The sequence below is a fragment of the Rhinolophus sinicus genome, linkage group LG02 (assembly GCF_036562045.2).
Source record: "Rhinolophus sinicus isolate RSC01 linkage group LG02, ASM3656204v1, whole genome shotgun sequence".
In the NCBI taxonomy this organism is placed as follows: Eukaryota; Metazoa; Chordata; class Mammalia; order Chiroptera; family Rhinolophidae; genus Rhinolophus; species Rhinolophus sinicus.
The window spans coordinates 16677169-16696716 of record NC_133752.1 but is presented as its reverse complement, the minus strand read 5'-3'; the positions used below and the strand labels follow the sequence as shown (position 1 = coordinate 16696716).

Genomic DNA, 19548 nt, shown 5'->3' with positions numbered 1-19548 from the left:
AGATGAATACAAGTTATGTGTATCCATTTTTTTGGCATCTCCAGTAGATTGCAAACTCCTTCAGAGGGACCATGCTTTATCTTTTCTTGTATACACAAAGCTTAATGCTATATCCTGGAACTTGATAATCTTTTCTTACAGTTTACATAGTGATGCGAGGAGACGTTCTGAAAAAAAATCACATAACATACCTTGGTGTTCCAACACACAGTACTCTTCTGAACCCAAGGGTAGAAAGTAGGTCTACCAAGAACTGACAGCTCCTATCAGCAAACAAATACTGGGCATGTGTCTTCTTGTTTTCCAACGGATAAAGGAGCTGACTGGGCCTTTTTAACTGGGCGATAGAAATATCACCCAGTGCCTGGTGCTCACAATGCTTCTCCCAGTCATCTGGCAACAGCAACTGCTGACATGTTTGACAAAACTTCCTCTGAGACAACGGCAGCTCAATGAACTTCACATACCTTCAAGATACAACAAAAAACAAAAAAAAAGATATTTTAAGTTTGTTGTCTTAAAGGATAATTTATTTTTGCAATTTTTAGTATGCAAAAAGTATTACTGTTTCCCAAAGAGAACCGCATAAAGAAGCAAAGGTAAGAAAAATCTGCGCAGTGTTGCCTAGAATTTATGTCTGGCTGCATGTCTACAAAGTGGAAGAGAATCAGCAATTTCATAAGAATTGAGATGCTCCAATTCAGTCACCGAATGAAGATCAATATCCATTTAAAATGTGAATATAATATATTACTCAAACAACTTAGTAGTAATGGAGACTACTATCACGTTTAAATTTATTGACAAATCCATGCGCTCTAACTTTCAAGTGTTAAACAGTCTGGCTCAGTATGACAGTCATTTTAAAATGAGAATTTAAGATCATTCTTCAAGTTCTACGGCATACTTAGCAAGAAAAATTACCTCCTAAAAGAAAAAACATTCCTACAGAGTTCCTCTATTCTTAGCAGTACTGACAAAGACAGTTCTGAGAAGCTCATCCCCAAAACAGCAAGATGATATCCAAAGCCTTAAAGAAAAACACTATTGCATATCCCATTGGATCTCTTTCAAGTCATCCTTACATCTGATTGCAAAGTCACCACTTTGGGTTTTTTCCTTCTGTTTTCATTTTATTAGAGATGATTAAAGAGAGAAAATAATCACGGTTAGTATATTTTAAACACTGCTCATTTTGTACATGCTGTACCAGCTATGAAATCAGAGTAAGATTAGCGAGGCTCATAAATGTCTAAATCTAAGCATGTCAAATAGTACACTAATGGATTCTTATAGTTTGAGAAGTCATATGGTTTCAATTGAAGTAAACTCTGAAACTGTACTGTAAAAGACTGTGAACTTAACATAAAATCAAAGGGGGGGGGGGGTTAAAACTTTTTCTTTCTAAACACAGTTTCACTTCAAAGCACCCAGGGCAGTGACAAATAGATATTCTGAATGGCTATAGTAAGAAATAAGCTTATCGTGCCAGAAATTTAAGTGTTTCTGTTCCTATGATAACTGTTCTTTTGACAGCTTTATCTATGACTGGAAAGAAAAAGGAGAGCGATATTAAATATTGGAAGAAACTTTTATAGTAATTCAAAGTAAGAATGTCAGTAAGTAGCCCCTAAGACATGAAATGCAAGTGGAAAGAACCACTACACTCTAGAAATACTAAATTTACTACAGTTACCTTTCCTTATTACATGTTAAGTGTCCAAGACTTCCACATCCAGCCATGAGAGAGTAACACAGACCAGATTTACCATCCTGGCCCACAAAAAATGTCTTAAACAGAAAACATATGAAACCCCCGTTTTAAGATACTGGATAACTGGCAGCCCAAACAGTGAACAGTAAGAGAACGGAACAAGTGAGTGAGTATACAGCTGCCCAGCTTACAGCAGCACTACCCTTACCTGCGGGGGGTACATTCCAAGAGCCTCAATGATGCCTGCCCGAAACTGTGAAGAGTCTTGAACCCCACATATACACGTATATGCTGTGTTTTTCCCTATACATACATACTTGTGATAAAGTTTAATTTCCAAATTAGGCACAGTAAGAAACTAACAACAATAACTGATAAGAGAATTATAACAATATACTATGATAAAAGTCATAAGATTGTGGTCTCTTTCTCTCTAGTAATTTTTGTATTTTTCATTGCGATCCTATTCCTGAATCTGGACTTACTGAATTGGCTAGGATCCCCAGTCAGGGTCGAATCGAAGCTGTGAAAGCAGACATCCTGCTGTGTCCCAGTCTTAGGAGATGTGCCCTCAGTCTTTTCTCAGTCTGGTGAAAGCTGTGGGTTTTTCTTAGATGCCCTTTATCAGGTTATGGAAGTTCCCACCAATTCCTAGTCTCCTGAGAATCTTTATCATGAACGAATATTTGACTCTGGACTTAGAAGAACTCGGGTTACATAGTTATATAAGCTGGGTCCTCAGTGAAGAACCTGCTGGGCAGCTGGGTGCCAGGTAGAAAGGGCAACTTCCAGACGGGAGCCTTTTTAAAGCCTGCAGGCAGATTTCTCTAAGGAGATGATGCTACATCTGAATGTTCTGAAAGGATTCCGATGACTAGCAGAGAGTCTGCAGCTGAATCAGTGATAAGCACATAAATAACCAATAGCAACTACAACAGAAAATCCAAGACTGCTATTAACTCCAAGGAAAACAAAAAGCTGCATAGGAAAGAACTTTCATGGTTTTATTGATTTATTTCATGGTCCAGCTATTAGCAGCATTTATATGGTTACAATATTGCAAACACTAAATTTTGAATCTAACCAAAATCATGATATAAACATGTAAGAATGGGGTATGAAAAGGGTACAGATTATAGCTGGGGGTAGGGGGACGGGGAGGGGAGAGAGCAAAGAGAGCGGGAAAGATAAATCTTCATCTGCCATATGAAATAAGGACAATTCCAAACACTGATAAATCAAGAAAGTCAAGAAAGACATGCATGTTTTGTATTTCACAGATAGGAAGGTAAATTCTAAAAGAATTGGCCAGAAGAGCTGACTGGGGTTGTTTCTGGAGAGGGGAAAATGCATGGGTGGAGACAGGCGCTTTAAAATCTCACAGAACTATTTGATCCTATTGCTGCTACATACAGATTTCTTCATTGAAATTTAATTCACGTATCACACTATCACCCTTATAAAGTGTGTGATGCAGTGGTTTGTTAGAATATTCACGAAGTTGTGCAACCAACACTGCAATATAATTCCAGAACCTTTTCATCATCTCAGAAAGAAACCTCATACCCATCAGCAGTCACCCCCCAATTCCCTTACCCCCAGCCTCTAAAAACTACTAATATTCTTTCTAGCTCTAGAGATTTGCTCATTCTGGACATCTCCTATAAATGAAATCATGTGATAGCCACATACAAATTTTGATTTAAAAATTGTTTTATTAATAAAAGACTTAAAAAAAACTTCTAAAGGATGAATTTCAGCCCCATACATGAATGAAAAGATTACAGCCAAGGGGCTATCAGTAAGTACTGAATCCATTTAACCACAGAATAAAAACAAGAACAAATATGGGTATTATAATTACAGTACAAAACATAAATAATATACATTTAAATAAAAGTTTAGGGGAAGGGGATGAGAAAGTGGCAAGTAGTGTAAGTATATCAATTTTCTTATGTGTTAGCCATAGGCCAAAAGATATAATTTAAAACTGAAAAATCAAGTAAAGGGGTTATAAGCAATATTCAAAGCTATAAAGGTTAACCCTAAAAAGAAATAATCATCTAAAATTGGACAGTGATTGCAGAGAAAGAAATAGGAAGAAATATACGAGGTTCATTATTTGTCATTTTTAGATGGATGAAGACTATCTGAAAAATTAAAGGATTAAATATGGTATAGAAAGTTACAAAGGCACCCATTACAACAAAAACACAGAAGAAATATACATTAAAACAGGAAAAGCGAAGAAAACACAGACCATATAGTGACAGAGAACAAAAATAAAAACAGAGAGTATAAAATAATACAGCAAAACTAAGACCAAGCATATCTTTTAGATCCACTATGAAAAAGGACTCAATCCACCCATTAAAAGACAGCCTGTCGGATTGCATCACAAAGCAAAATCAACCATGCTATTTCATCACTTCTAAGAAGCATATTTTTTCACATTTTAGCATCCGTGATATTGAGCTATGATTTATAATTGCCACCAGCCAGATGGAGGTCTGTGCAAACTTGTGCAAACTTGCCGCCCATGTGCAAACTTGGCCCCAGCTCTTCAGGCTGCATCTCTTCGATGCAGTACCAGGCATGGCTGGAACTACAGGGGGAGAGTCACAGTCATCACCCTATGATTCGATCCCAAAAAGCAAAGTCATTGTACGTGCAGTCAGGCACCCAAACAGAGCAACAGAGCATACATTCGATATGAGAGAAGTAAATACTCATCATTGAACAATGACAACAATCAAAGGCTTTAGAGGAAAAAGGAGAAGGAAGGTCCCCAAGGAGATGAAGTTGTGCCAAGTTCTGCGTCAGGTTCAGCTAAAGGCCAGAGAAGCTGCAAAATCACCAGGAAGAGATGAAATAAAGTTCAAGGCAACGAGGGGCTCGTGGGGTCTAGTGGGACAGTTCACGCACTATATAGGACTATCTTCAGGCACTTAAGGTACTAAGTTCGATTACTCTTAAAAGAAGAACACTGATAAACGAACCTCCACTTATATCTCTTTGTGCCTTGTCAAAGTTGTCCTTCAGAAAGCTTTACTGCTTATCAACTTTCTCTTGACAAAAGATAAACTGAGCTCTTGTGCATATTTCTCTCTATTCCAAATCACATCATAATCATTCAACTATACTTCTTTGAATTTAACATTCAGACTCAAGGTTTTTTGAAAGTTTGGTAGCAAGAACAAGGGACTATGAAGAGCTAAGGATTACTCAGTGTTCCCTCCCTTATTTGTACTTACTACACATACTCCAGGGGGAAAAGAAATTCATTCTGTCACATGGCTCAGCATGATTCACAAATTGCAGGCTAGCATTTTGAAATGTCATTTTTATTGATCTCCATTTGATGTTCCATTTGCCTTTCCTGGAGTAGACAAATTATGTTTATAACATTTCCCTAATAGCAGACCTTGAAAATCTGAGTTTAAATGAGCTCTGAAAAAAACATAACCAAATGAACTATCAACTAAACTATCTGGGTGCACATAAATAAATAATGATTTTAGCATGAAAATATATCTTCCCTAAGACTTCATAGGTCACAATAAAGGTGCCAACGTAGGACATAATAGAATAACACATTTCAGAGCGTAACAGGCAGCTAAAAACTATAAGGAAAGCCAAACTCGGGCATAAAATGTAAATCTGTCAACTGAACATTAATGAAATATAAAATATGGTTCACAGACTGAGATTAGAAAAACGAATACCAAATCCTGTTCTGTAGAACCCAGAAGTCTGTGTAGCACTGCCAGTTCCATAATAAAAATCAAGTAACAAAGGTCAATTTATCTTGCTAGCTAACATCGTTCCTTTCTGACAATTTCAAAAATAAATTAGTCAGTGAAAAGCTATTGTTACTCCATAACAGCATATGAAAAGTTTGCTTCATAGAACAGGTATAATGTTTAAATACTTTTAATACTTTCAAATACAGTAGTTTTTGAAACAGAGAACTTATAAATGAGTCGTATAAAGTTAAATTAGAAAACAATTACAATCTCAAGTAATGGTACATCATCCCTAGGTCCATTTACACACAAGAATGAACTGCTAGTAGTAAGTTGAAGATACACTAACAGACTAGGTAATTAGTAACACAAAATAGATAATTTAGCCAGCTTTTGAATTAAAAAAGCTAAAATTTTAAATTTTTAGAGGATTGACTGATTTCAAACTTTTTACTCCCTAGAAAGCATATAAGAAATCATAAGAGCGTCAATTACAAAGTGACGTAGTGAAATCGATGTATTTCAAAAAGCTTACACTTCTATTCACCCTCCAGAACCTGTTCAAATACCATGTTCTTAAACTGTATCAATCAGCTAGGGCACAAGTGAGCTGTAATGCTCTGCCTTTCCTAGAGCACTCACTCTTTTCTGTCAATACTGTCATTCTTTGCATTGTAGACTCTTTGAATGTATCTCAACTTCACTACTAGCATTTTAAGTTCTTTTTGAGCCCTCAACAAAGAAGGAATAAATGACTGGATGGATGGTGGATGGGTGGATGGATGGATAAATGGATGGATGGTTGGATGGTGGCTTGGGCAACAAATCCCAAGTCATGAGTCACAGATGATTTAAAATATTGAAAATTACTTTAAGACATTCTCTCAAGAATCAGCAGATCACAGATAAAATTCTGGCCTCCGAGTCTTACTGAAACTATATTTTCTTTTTCTATTTAAATAATTCTGATTCTGTAAGGTAAATAACCTCTATAAGCTGCCCAAACTAACAACCTTTTGAAAATTATTTAATACTTCATATTTTAGCCATGGTTTTTATATCCTAATTAGTATGAGATGTGAATTTCAAAAAAATTCTTTATTATCAAAAAACCCATATTCTGGCAGTACAAAGATAAGAACAGTGTTTCAGTTCCAGACTAAAATTTTATTATGCAAGGAAACAAGATTACCTCGATTTTCTTCTTACAGAATTTAATTGACTCACCAATATCTTTATGTAATAACATGAAAAACATGCTCATCAGATAAAAGAGATAAGGCAGAGTACAAAACAATGTACACATTATGACTACAACCTGGTAAAACAAACAAACCTTGGCACAGGAAAAAAAGGCCTGGAGGAAATACTACAAAAAGACCAATGTAACGGGTACAAAGGGAGAAACCATGGGTGATGTTTTTCTACTTTCTACTTTCCGCATCTTCGATATTCTATTTTATCTCATTAGGATAATCTCATTACAATAATTCTATATAACTCCTTATATTTCACCCCCTTATACCTCCTTAAATTAAATCACTACACATCATATATTAATTATTCTGTGCTTTCATGTTTAAAATACCGTTTCAGAGTCAGAGGCATAAGTTTGAATCAACGCTCAGTCGTTCCAATAGTATGAACTTGATCAAGTTACTTAACTTCTCCAAGCCTCAATGTTCTCATCTAAGTAAACCACCTCACCAGGATTAACATCTCCTGTAAAACACCAGCTTAGTTCCCAGCTCATCCCGGTGCAGAATTTACATCACTTCACTTTTCGACATTTTTTGCTGTAGATCGAATTCCCATAAATTAAGTAGACATCACAGATTAAGTACTCTGGTTAAGAGGTCATCAATTTATCTTAAGAAAAGTTTCCTCCATCAAAGGAATTGAAAAATCTACTAGTAAGAATAGGAAGACATCTTTATTAGATCTCAGCAGTCCTTTCCTCTTAGCCTGGAGGAGACCTCAGCAGTCATCTAAACACAGCAGCCCAGATAGGCAGAAGCAGTAGCCATGAGAGTAAAAGCCTATTTGTCATCAGCAACCAAGGCCAGGAGATTCTTAAGCAGCTTCTCTCAGCACATAGAGCAAATGCCTATGACACGGGAGAGGGATGAATTCTTTTCCCAGGTTTGACAAAGAATTAAATCTATGACTCAATTCTAGTTCACCCAATAAAACATTTTAACAATGCAGATTTTAAAAAAAGATAGATGTTTATAGCTTAAAAAAATTTTTTTGGTTCTTTCAGTATTTCAGAAAAGAAACATGCAGTAAATCTTCATGACATTGGCAAATCGGCATGCCAAATTGGCAATGGATTCTTAGCTATGATAAGAAAAGCACAGCAACAAAAGAAGAATTTGATAAACTGGATTTCATCAAAGTTAAAAACTCTTGTGTATCAAAGGACATCATCAAGAAAGTGAAAAGACAATCTACAGAATGAAAGAAAATATTTGCAAACCATCCGCTAAGGGTGTAAGAGCCAGAACATAAAGAGAACTCCTGCAACTTAACAACAAAAAGCAAACCCTGTTAAAAATGGACAAAGGACCTGAATAGACATTTCTCCAAAGAAGATATACAAATAGCCAAAAAGCACATGAAAAGATGATCAACATTATCAGTAATTAGGAAAATAAAAAAATCAAAACCGAAATGACATCCCACTTCACAATTGTTAGGCTGGCTATAATAAAACAAACAAACAAACAAACAAACAAACAGAAAATAATAAGTGTTGGCAAGGACATGGAGAAATTGGAACCCTCCTACATTGTAAAATGGTGCAGTCACTGTGAAAAACAGTTCCTCCCAAAATTAAACATAGTATTTAACCACATGATCCAGTAATTCCACTCCTACGTATATAAGCAAAAGAACTGAAAACAGGGATTCAAAGAGATATTTATACACTGATGTGTGTTGTAGCACTATTCACAATAGCCAAAAGGTAGAAACACCCAATGTCCGTTGAAGGGTGAATAAAAAAATGTGCTGTATATATACAATGGAATATTGTATTGCAGCCATAAAAAGAATAAAATTCTAACATATGCTACAATTTGGATAAGCCTTGAAAACATTACGGTAGATGAAATCAGCCAGACATAAAAGGACAAATATTGGTGATTCCACGTATCTGAGGTCCCCAGCATAGTCAAATTTATAGAGACAAAAGTAGATCACAGGTTACCAGGGATTGGGGGGACGTGGAACGGGGAGTTATTGCTTAATGGTGACAGAGTTTCTATCTGGAGTGATGAAAAGTTTTGGAAATAGTGGTGATGGTTGCATGAATGTAATTAATGCTATTGAGTTGGCAAGTTTTATGTTACATATATATTTACCACAATACAAATAAATAAATTAATTAATTAATTAAAGGCACAGGGGGAAAAACCAACAGGATAACAAATGAAATCGACACCACATCATTACCTTTCCACACACTGCACTCGGGACAGAGGAGGCTGACATCTTCGGTTCAGAGCTTCTCGGGCAGCAAGTCTAGCTCCTGACAACTGAAAGACAGTACAAAAGCCACTGAAGAAGCCACCAAACTTGCTACCACCCTAGAAAAACTAGTATCACATTCTGACATAAAGAGGTTAGAAATTCAAGCAGCTCAAAGTTACAAACAAGCACTCATTTCAGGGGGGAAAAAACCCCCAAAACATTAAACTGGGAACATCCTAGAGTAGTACCCAATGTATTAAAGCACTAACTCACATTTGATCTTAATAGGTTCTGCAAAAGAGCGGTTTACAAGACTGTTTTCTACTGAACCTAACAAAGCTGAAAATGTTCTAGTCAAAACTTTCAGAAACTTTCATTGGAGCTGAGTCCAAGAAGATATCCAGCTCATAAGTATATCTCTACATGCCTTCATCAGTCACCCATTGGCTTAATAAATGATGTTCAATGAAAATGTTCAAAAAAAGTGTTTTTCTAAAACACTTGCTGGAATGATCATGACCTAGACTCTTTGGGGAGAAATCTATATTTGAAAACTCAATACTAACACCTCAGAAAGACCTAATGGGAATGAAGTCTTTGAGACAGTAGTTTAAGACATCAGTAACAAAATCAGTTCAAAGTATGAACTCCAGTCTCTCGAAACAAAAAAACATAGTATTTTCATCTCTTAAGAGATTTATCTCCAAATACATGGTGATGAAAGGAGAACTGACTCTGGGTGATGAACATACAATGTGATATATATAGATGATGTAATACAGAATTGTATACCTAAAACCTATGGAACTTTACTAACAATTATCACCCCAATAAACTTTAATTAGAAAAAAGAAATTAAACAAGTTCCCCACACAAAAAAAGATTTATCTCATACATACATCAAAAATAAAAAATACATATCCAAAGACTTAATATACCTTTTCATCTTCCCATTGAAAAAAATTACAATCTTTTCTGTCTCTACAGGCTGAGCAGGCATAAAACCTCCGTGTTTCTTCTTTCCCTTGGCTCACCTTTACAAACAGAAGAGTGGGTCCTAGTTCCAGAATAGGAAAAAAACATGTCAAGCAATAGTCATCTACGTCAAGTTCCTACTTTTCACCACTCTTAAATAACACTTGTTTTAACTGTATGCATGTTTTTCTTAACTAAATCCACTAAAATGTTGAATTTTTTTTCAGTCACAACATTCCAGCACTATTTATTTTTTAATTTTTAATTTTTTGTTAATTGGGGAATATTGGGGAACAGTGTTTCTCCAGGGCCCATCAGCTCCAATTCATTGTCCATCAATCTTAGTTGCAGGAGGGCACAGCCCACCTTCCCATGAGGGAACTGAACCAGCAAACCTGTTGATCAGAGCTCCTGCTCTAACCAACTGAGCCATCCGCCTGCCCCAGTACTATTTAAACAGTAGTTTTTGGAAACTGGTCTGTCCAGAAAGAAAATGCTATTGTCAGTATAGTTGCTATGTACATGGTGAACAGCCTGGGTCCTGAGACTAAAACAAGGTGTGGGTCCAGAGAATCGAGCCCTTCACCACCTCAGTTCAGTTATCCTTTCAGTGAGAAGCTGAGCTTTTAGAGTTGGACACACCTTCTCTCAAGTTAGAGAAAAACTGGTTCTGGTTTCTACGCAAGAATTCATTCTATCGTTCTCGCTAACTTTTTTTGATTGAAGAGATAGCAAATCAACAAATGAAATCCCCAAGTACTTGGCAAAGCGAATTACTCGAGAACATGCATTCCCTTTGCCTAGCCTCTGCCTCTTCCCATTAAAAAAAAAAAAAAAAAAGGAGCCAAAACCAGACAGTGACGACTTTCTACGACGGTTTTTAAAGTAAGTTGAAAAACACAACTTCCCGAGAAAGGAGCGTTTTCCAGGCATCACACACGGGAGGGAAGAGAGGCTGAAGGCTACTGCACGCCCCTCGGCGCCCGACAGCCAGGCTGAGCCCAGACACGGACCCACCGTGAGGGCACAACGGGGCGGGGGTGGCGGGATCGGGGGGAAGCACCACCTCCACTCCCGAGCTCCCCTGGCGACTCGCGCTCCCCTCGGCCTCCATGGTTCCGAGCCGGTCTGTGAAGGCCGCCATCTTCCCGCCGCCGTCCCGAAAGCCTCAGTCCGAGCAACGAGGAGGCTGAGAAAGAGCGCCGCCTCGACTCGCAGAAACTCAGAGCGTCCCCGCGCGCCTCGGAGGAGCTGCGGCCCCCGGGGCGCAGGCCACGCCCCCAAGCGCAGTCGCGGCCGCCCTGGGCTGCAGCGAAGCGGTCGTGGCGCTGGGGGGAGCGACTCGCAGGCAACTTGTTGGACCTGTGCAATAAGCTCATCTATTTCCTGCCTCACCCTTAGTACCTGTTAAGCACCCTCCTGTCATAAGAATACAGCCAGGAGATGAGATGACTCTTTGGAGCAAAGGTTTCGTGGGGATTATGTCCAAAACACAGCATCACCACCTACAGCAGCTGACTATAAAAATAGCTGAAGTATCTGCCCTTGATGAAACCATCCTCTTTTCAAAATCAGAGGCAGTGTCGTCTACCTTTACGATGTTTATATTTGCACGTCATAGTTGCATATCTGTTGACATTTTATATATTGTAAAGAAAGGAACCTGTCCCTATTTGTGTCTGACATGATTATATATGTAGGAAATCCCAAGGAATCTACGAAAATAATTCTAGTTTAAGCTGAGTTCAGCAAGGTTGCAAGATACCAGATAAACATACAAAATCTATTGTACTTGTAAATACTGGCAATGACTACGTGAACCAAAATTAAAAATAGAATACCACTTACAACTGCTGGAATGAAATACTTAGGTGTGAACTGGGACTTGTAAAGGGTTTGTATGCTGAAAACTACAAAATGTAGATAAAAAAATCAAAAAAAGATCTACATAAATGTAGAGACTTCCTGTGTTCATGGATTAGAAGACTTGTCACAGTAAAGATGTCAATTCTCCCCAAGTTTAGGGCAGATACAGGTTTAGCTTAATTTCTGTCAAAATCCCAGTCAGATTTTTGTACATTCTGACAATACTATTTTGAAATTTATATGGAAAGTCATGGGAACAGCTAAAACAATTTTGCAAAATAATAAAAGTGGAAGGAATCTATCCAATTTCAAGACTTATTGTATAGCTGCAGTAAACACACATATACTCTTATAGATGAAGTAGTCAAATATCTCCTTATAGTATTTAAAGAACTGATGGTATTTATACATATTTAAACTTACACATTTAATACTATGGTATATTAATTTAGAAATACTGCTCTTTTCCATGCATATTTCATGCACTGGTTTCACTCAAATCCTTTACCTGCACTGTAGCATCTGGTCTTTGACATAACAATTCCCCTTTTTAAGTGGTCCAACACAAGATATTGGCACCTCTACAACTTTAGGAGTGGGAACTGTCTGGACCCATGTCTACTGAAATTTTTGGAAATTTTATCTCAAGACCTACTAGTTCTCAAGTTCTCATTAACACTTCTATTTTAAAATGTTTAAATAATAGGTAGAGATTTGTGATTTTTAAAAAGGACCTGTTTACAAAGCTTGCAAATTGAATTCAAGAAATCATACCAAAATAGTTACTGAATCTCTGTTTTCTTATCGTCTCTTAAATAATTCTGATTCTGTGAGAAGAGCTCTATAAGCCACTCAAACCAATACAGATTTGCAACCTTTACAGATAAGCTTCCCCAAACTGTAAAAGTACAACAAAGGCTGTCCAAATAAGGGAAATGGAGAGCACCCCTTAGTGTGACAGACTTGGAAGGTTTCAAAAATAAGGCAGTTCTCTCTTTTCTGGGGGATAATTTGAGGAGAAAAATACTCATCTTATATTCAGACATGTGTAGTAAATAGTGTATGTTGAATATTGGCTGAAGAGGATATAAATATGAATAGTGTTTTGTTTCATTTGTCTGCTAATATTTTTAGTTTGTACAGGAAAATCCTTGAGCAGAGAAAAGTGGAAATGTAGCAGGATTCTCAAAGGAAACCCACAGCAGAGTTGAAAGTAGGCCCCTTGAGGCCTGAACAGAGATAGACCCATGACACTTGTCCTCTGTCAGGGTACAATCCTTTATGCCCTTAAGACAGGCTCAAATTCAACGATTGCCCCACCACAGGATGTGGACAAAGTAGTGAGCTTCTCATAGGGACCAGGATCTCACTCCTTGACTTTGTTAACAGGATAAAAGCCCTCCTATCCACCCCCGCCCCCACAAGTGGTTGAAGCCCGGGAGCGTTTTGTAGTGGCTGCCTGACCCACTTCTCTATCTTCTGTTATGGAACCCAGATTTTCTTTGGGAAGCCAACCCTCACCAATTTAGTTTGAGAGGTACAAAGAACCATAAGGACTTTCTTGGGTTTGGGCAGGTGACTTAGGGAATGGCTGGAATGGCTGTAATAGTTAGATTTTTGCCATCTCAGTGGCATTCACAATACTGAGTTGTCATGTTTCTGAGGGGTTCTGCTCTCCCGTCTTTCCTGGGCTAGGTGGTACATCTAGTGGGGGGCTGGTCCAGGTTCACCTAGGCTGGGATAACTCAGCTTTGCACAAGTCTTGCATCCTCCTTGCAATGATCTGAATGTTTCTGTCCCCCCCCCCCAAACTCATATGTTGAAACCCCTAACCCCCAAAGGTGATAGAATTAGAACGTTTTGAGAGGTGATTATTAGGTTGCCCTCATGCATAGGATTAGTGCCCTTTTAAGAGGCCCCAGAAAGCTCCCTAGTCCCTTCTGCTATGTGAGGACACAAGGAGAAGTGACCCAAAGAGAGCCCTCACCCCACCGTGCTATCACCCTGACCTTGGACTTCCAGCCTCCAGAACTGTGAGCAATAGGTTTCTGTTGTTTTAAAGCTATCCAGTCTGTGCTATGTTGTTATAGCAGCTTTAATTAACTAAGGCACTCCTGGAACCAGGGTGCCAGCCTGGCACTTCTTTCTCAGAGATGGTGAAAGCACAAGAGAGATGGGAGAAACAAACTTCTAGAGGCCTGGGCTTCGAGCTGCCACTCTCACTTCCGCCTCATTCTTTTGGCTCAAGCAAGTCACGTGGCCAAGCACTGTAAAATTACGTGGTGAAGGGCATGGGTCAGGAAGGGGTGAAGAACTGGAGCCAATAATCCAGTATCATAGAGACTCTCTTCACTGGGATAACCAAGTGGCTGGTGGCAGTGTTTCCCTGAACTTACGGAGCACCGGCGTTAGCAAGAAGTCAGTAAGAAGCAAGAAGAACTAAGACAGGGATGTGTGACGATACCATGTGAGCACCTAAATCCAGCCAAGCCCGATGTTTTCAGTTACAAGAGTCACAAATTCCTTTACCTCCTTAAGCCAGTTTGAGATGGCGTTAGTTCTATCAGTCACAACCAAGGATGCCGAGTAATGCTCTATGGCTGCGGCCATAATAATGGATGTATGGATGTCTATGAATATGTATTGCAGCCCCTTTCCAGGCAAGACCAGCTAACCCTTCTCTCCACTCTCCCCTGCCACAATTCCTGTCAATCTGCCTGCTATCCTCCACTTCACCTTTCTCCTCTACCCACCTTAGGTTCTCCTGCTAAGGCCCTTTAAATTAGACAAAGAAAAGACAGATTAAGACAAGGGGAAAAAAAAAACCCCAAACCATAAGTTTATTAGTTTATTAACTGCATCAAGCACACACATAGAAGCACTTAGAGATGAGTAACTCAAAGGGGTGATTAGAACTTGGGCTTATATAGCATCTTAACAAAGATAAACAAATTTTTTGGGGAAACTAATGGTAGATCAAGGTCAGTTTTAGCAAGATTTGTTATGTAGATGCCTCTGGTGCCCTCTGAACTGATGAGCGTCTAGAATTGTCTCCACTGATTAACTTCTGTCCTTCTTGGTAGAGAGGAGAGGAGCAAACATCTTTACAAATTATGTCCTGCTTTTAGGCAAATAGGCAGAGAACTTTTCTTGAGTGTGCTTTGTAATTGACTTTGGCATAATCCTTATGCCCACGTGGCATATTTGGGAATGGAATATTCTGCTTCCCTTCCACATCTTCATTCAGAGTCAAAGGCTTTTTCTATTGCCTTCCTCTATCGATGATTGCAAATTCTACATCAGCGATAATAAGCTGTCCTCTCTGAGCCACAGACTTTCCAAACTTAAAGGTAATATTTACCCTCAAAACATATTAGGGTGGATGCTATCCAGTAAATGAGCAGCATTTTAGCTAGAGATTCAGAGAATTATGCATTTCCAACTCCTCATGGATAGCAAGTGTAGCTAGATGTTCAATCGCTTCAACACTTTGCGAAGGTAGTGGCAACCTTGGTTTAAACCAGCACCTTGGTTTAAATGCAGTTCCTGATTACCTTCAAGTACCACAATTTAAAACAAACACTCGAAGAGTAAAATAGCTTTCTGGATTATTCCCAAGGTTACACTGAGAGATAAAAGGCAGTTTTATTCACCCTGACAGGCCTTCAGCCCTGAGTGTCACTGAATCTGGTTAAACCAGTTCGCAGGCCAGAGATCAGCCCGATGTTTATACAACTTTCTGACTCGGGAGAGGCTCCCGGAGTTTTCTGTTTTCTGCCGTTTCAGAGGGCTGCAATGGTTTCTGAGGCCTTGACTGTCAGGTGAGAATGGTGTAGCGTAGACGAGGTTGAGGAGCAGCCAGGGCTCCTGGAGTCAAAGGAAAAATAAACACATCTCTTTGCTTACAGAATAGATTAGCTGCCTTGTTTTGGTAGCACATGCTTTCCATTTCCAGGTCTAAAAGAACCCACAAGGCGACATGCAGAGTCACCAACTGCCCGGTTAGCATTTCATGGGCTGGAACTGGTGTCAGGGTTCTGAACAAAAATCTTTTGAAATGTTGCTTAGTTTCTCAGGGAGTCAGGTTCGGATAAAACTCTATCACCTGGTGACCTCAGGGATCTTTTCCTTTCAATCCCAAATCAATTCATGTCACATAACAAAAAACTTTAAAATAGCCTTTTGATTCCAAATCGGTCACCGTGCTCCAGGAAAGACGATGTCAAACCTAGAAATTTGTGTGTGCACATACTCCCTTTATGCAGTGCCCCCAAACCCAAAAACACGGATGCGTGCCTTATTACATCATCTAAAACCAAAAATCCAAACATGCCATTAATACACACAGATAGCTTCTCGGATGGAAACCTCATCTATAACTAACAGAACTTGTACCGCACTTTTCTCAAAACACCTTGTTTCGTCCTCATTACAAACCTGCCATCGCCATTAGCTCGTGTATTTTACATGTGGAGAGAAACCTGCTCTGGGAGACTGTGAGATTTGCACAAGAGCACGGAGCTAATAAGGGGCAGAACCAGGACTTAAATATAGGTCTATTCCAATCTCAAACTCTTAGTCCGGAGGGAACTGTGGCATAACTTCAGTTTATTGAAGATAAGCAATATTAGAACATAAGTGTACAGTATTTTGAAATGACAGAAGTTTCATCTATTGCATTACTTAGAACAAAAACTTTAAAGCTTAAGAATTTTTCTCAAAGAACTCTACATGGATTCTGAAGCAGGCTAAAATGTACTAAATAAAATGACGCTGATTAATAACACAGTTTACTTAGATAAATGCATTTTTGTGATATACTCACACTACTTGATCCATGGGCCAAGAGGCTGAATGAAAGCCATACCCTCCACAGCCCAAGAGAAATCTAGGTGTGGAAAACATGCTTCTATTATAAATAACAGAAATGTTGTGAGCTCCAGTCAAAGGCAGCCAAGCATTTAGTTTACAAAGCATTTACTTTCCCTCCCTTGCAGGCAAGGAATTTACAATCTAAGAGGCGAAGGTAGACCTGTGCAGGTGTAGGACATACAAAGATTAGGAAGGACATTATTCCTTAGAAAATATTTGATTTCAGACCTATTACCATTTGCAGATTTTCCTTATTCCTTTGAGCAGTATTTGAAGAGTAAATCCAAGAGTTGACTCTTCCTGATTTTTGTATTCCTACTACCTTTCTGAGAATCTGGCACACAGTGAGTACTTAGTAAATGTTTGAAGTCAGGGATTTATAGCCACCATACAAACTGTGATCCACTCAGGAGCTGGGATTTTATAAAGGAAATGAAAAAGGGCTACAGCAAATTCATGTATCTGCCATGACTGAGAAGTAAATGGTTTGGATTCACAACTGCATCAAACAGAACCAAGAGCCCGGCAGTAAGTAAGCAAGACATTTATCTCAGTAGTCAAAATAATGATTACAAATCCAGGTTGAAAAGTTCCTACATGTTATTATGAAGCAAGCCTCTCAGACCACACTTGAGAAAATATTTAGAGGTGGGTGTCCCTACTGTCAGTGTTCTATCAGGAATATGATGGAATACTAAGGTGGCGGGGACGACAGTAGTGGTTAAGGTAGAGGCTGGTGTTGGTTACATTAGAGACTATGTCATATGCAGGTACTTGATGTTTTTTACTTTGGGTGGTGTTAGGGACTGAAATGGATGGGTCTTCCCCAAATTCATATGTTGAAGGCCTAATCTCCAATGTGACTATATTTGGAGCTAGGGCCTTTAAAGAATTGTTAAATGAGGTCATAATGGGTGAGCCCTAATTGTAAAGGACTGGTGTCCTTATAAGAGGAAGATACACCAGAGATGTGAGTGCACAGAGAAAAGGCCATGTGAGGACACAGTGAGAAGGCAGCTTTCTGTAAACCAAGGACACAGGTCTTACCGGAAACCACTCTTGCTGGCCCCTTGGATTCCAACCTCCAGACTGTGAGAAAATAAATTTGTTTAAGCCAGTCTGTGGTATTTTGTTATGGCGGCCCTAGCTAATTAATAAAGGTGACAAACAAAGCCTTCATGTAAATGTGCTCCCATATAAAAGCTTATTAAAAAAAAATTGAAAGATGGAACATAACAGAGAAACAGAATATAAAAACACTCACTTACCTACCACTCAGAGTTTAACAAGTGTGTGGGCATCTTGTCATATTCGCTGCAGATTTTCCTCAATACTTCTACAGTTCGGTGTAGAGACCCTGTACATTTTTGGTTGGACTTATTCCTAGAACTCTGTTCTGCTGCTGCTGTAAATGGCATCTTCCTAAATTCTCTCATATAAACTTTACAAAATTCACTTACTAATTCTAATATTGGTAGATTCTTTTGAAGTTTCTACATGCCTAACTTTGTCATCTGTAAACAATGAGTTTTCTTCTTTTCCCACCCTCAGACCTGTGACCTCTCTCCGGCCGTTACTGCGCTGGCTAGGCTCCACAGTACAGTACTGAGTAAGACAAGGGAAAGCAGGCAACCTTGTCATGTAACTGATCTCAGAGGGAAAGTGTGGAAGGCAGAAAGGCCCCCAAAGGTATTCATGTCCTAATCTCCACAATTTATGCATATTATATGGCAAAGGGGAATTCAAAATTGCAGATGGAATTAAGGTTGCATTTCAGCAAGGCCTTACTATAGGAAAAATATCCTAGATTACCTGGGTGGGCCCAGTGTAATCACTAGGGTCCTTAACAGTGGAAGAGGGAGGCAAGAGTCAGTGTCAGAGTGACTGGATGAGAAAAGGATTCCACCAATGGTAGCTGGCTTTGAAGACGGAGGAAGCCACACACTGTGGGACGTCCCTGAGCTGGAAAGGGCAAGGAAACGGATTCTCCCCTAGATTTCAGCAAGGAACGGAGCCCTCCTGATGCCCTGGATCCACCAGCTGAGCTTGCCACCACTAGTGTGGACGCCTTCTTTGGGGCTGAGTACATGCCGGCAAATTCTGGGTTCTCTGGCTCTTAGGACCATTACAATTCCCTTACTTTCTCTGTGCTTGCTCCTCCAAACTGCTGTTCCCGTGTGATCTTGTTGTTATTGATGGTTTTAGTCCAAACTGCTGATTCTGGGATTCATAGGGATAGTCTATTACTGAATTTAGTGAAGATGACGTCAGTTTTGTAGGGTTTTTTTTCTTTTGCTATACCTTAACTCCACTGGGATTTGGGGAGATTAAAAAACTACCTGCTGCTGCTGCCATTGTGCCTCCTATAATTGATGTTTTATTTTAAAATGATTTATATTTTCTATTTACATTATAATGCCCAGGACAGGACAGACTATGCTTTAATAACAAATTCAAAATTTTAGTGACTAAACACAAACATTTATTTCTTGTTCATGTCACAGTCCAATGAAGACCTCCTGGTAGCTTTCCAAGCAGTGACTCATGTGCCCTGGCTGCTTCCATTTTGCAAACTGTTTACAGCCAAACAGGAATACAGGAAGGAGCGAGTTCAGTCATGGCCACTGATTGTGATGGCACTGCGTTTTATTACCAGGTCTGGAAGTCACATATATCACTTGTCCCCACATCTCACTGGCCAGAACTCAGTCACATGGCCCCAAACTAACTAAGGGAGGCTTGGAAACGTAGAGCAAACTGAGAATCTTTGTCACAACTTTGTACAGTTGCCCAAGCAACTATGGGAAAGAAGATAGACTATAAAACATAAGACGCTGCCTGTCTCTTCATATTATCTGTGAAAGGACTTAAGATGTAATCTGATCAAAGAACATGTCACCA

General features: G+C 39.1%; 1 protein-coding gene across 2 annotated transcripts in view; it reads right to left on the bottom strand.

Annotated features, from left to right (window-relative positions):
• Positions 1–11096, bottom strand: part of ZCCHC4 (zinc finger CCHC-type containing 4) — a 40836-nt gene extending 29740 nt beyond the window's left edge. The window contains exons 1-4 of one of the 2 annotated variants that reach the window (XM_074321969.1): positions 10927–11096; positions 9873–9991; positions 8917–8999; positions 192–467 (exon numbers count right to left, since the gene is read on the bottom strand). In XM_074321969.1, the coding sequence (XP_074178070.1) occupies positions 192–467; positions 8917–8999; positions 9873–9991; positions 10927–11053 (605 nt within the window). In that variant the 5' untranslated portion in view covers positions 11054–11096. The remainder of the gene's footprint in view (positions 1–191; positions 468–8916; positions 9000–9872; positions 9992–10926) is intronic. The other variant, XM_019743913.2, reaches the window with a different exon arrangement.
• Between the last annotated feature and the right edge of the window lie 8452 nt (positions 11097–19548).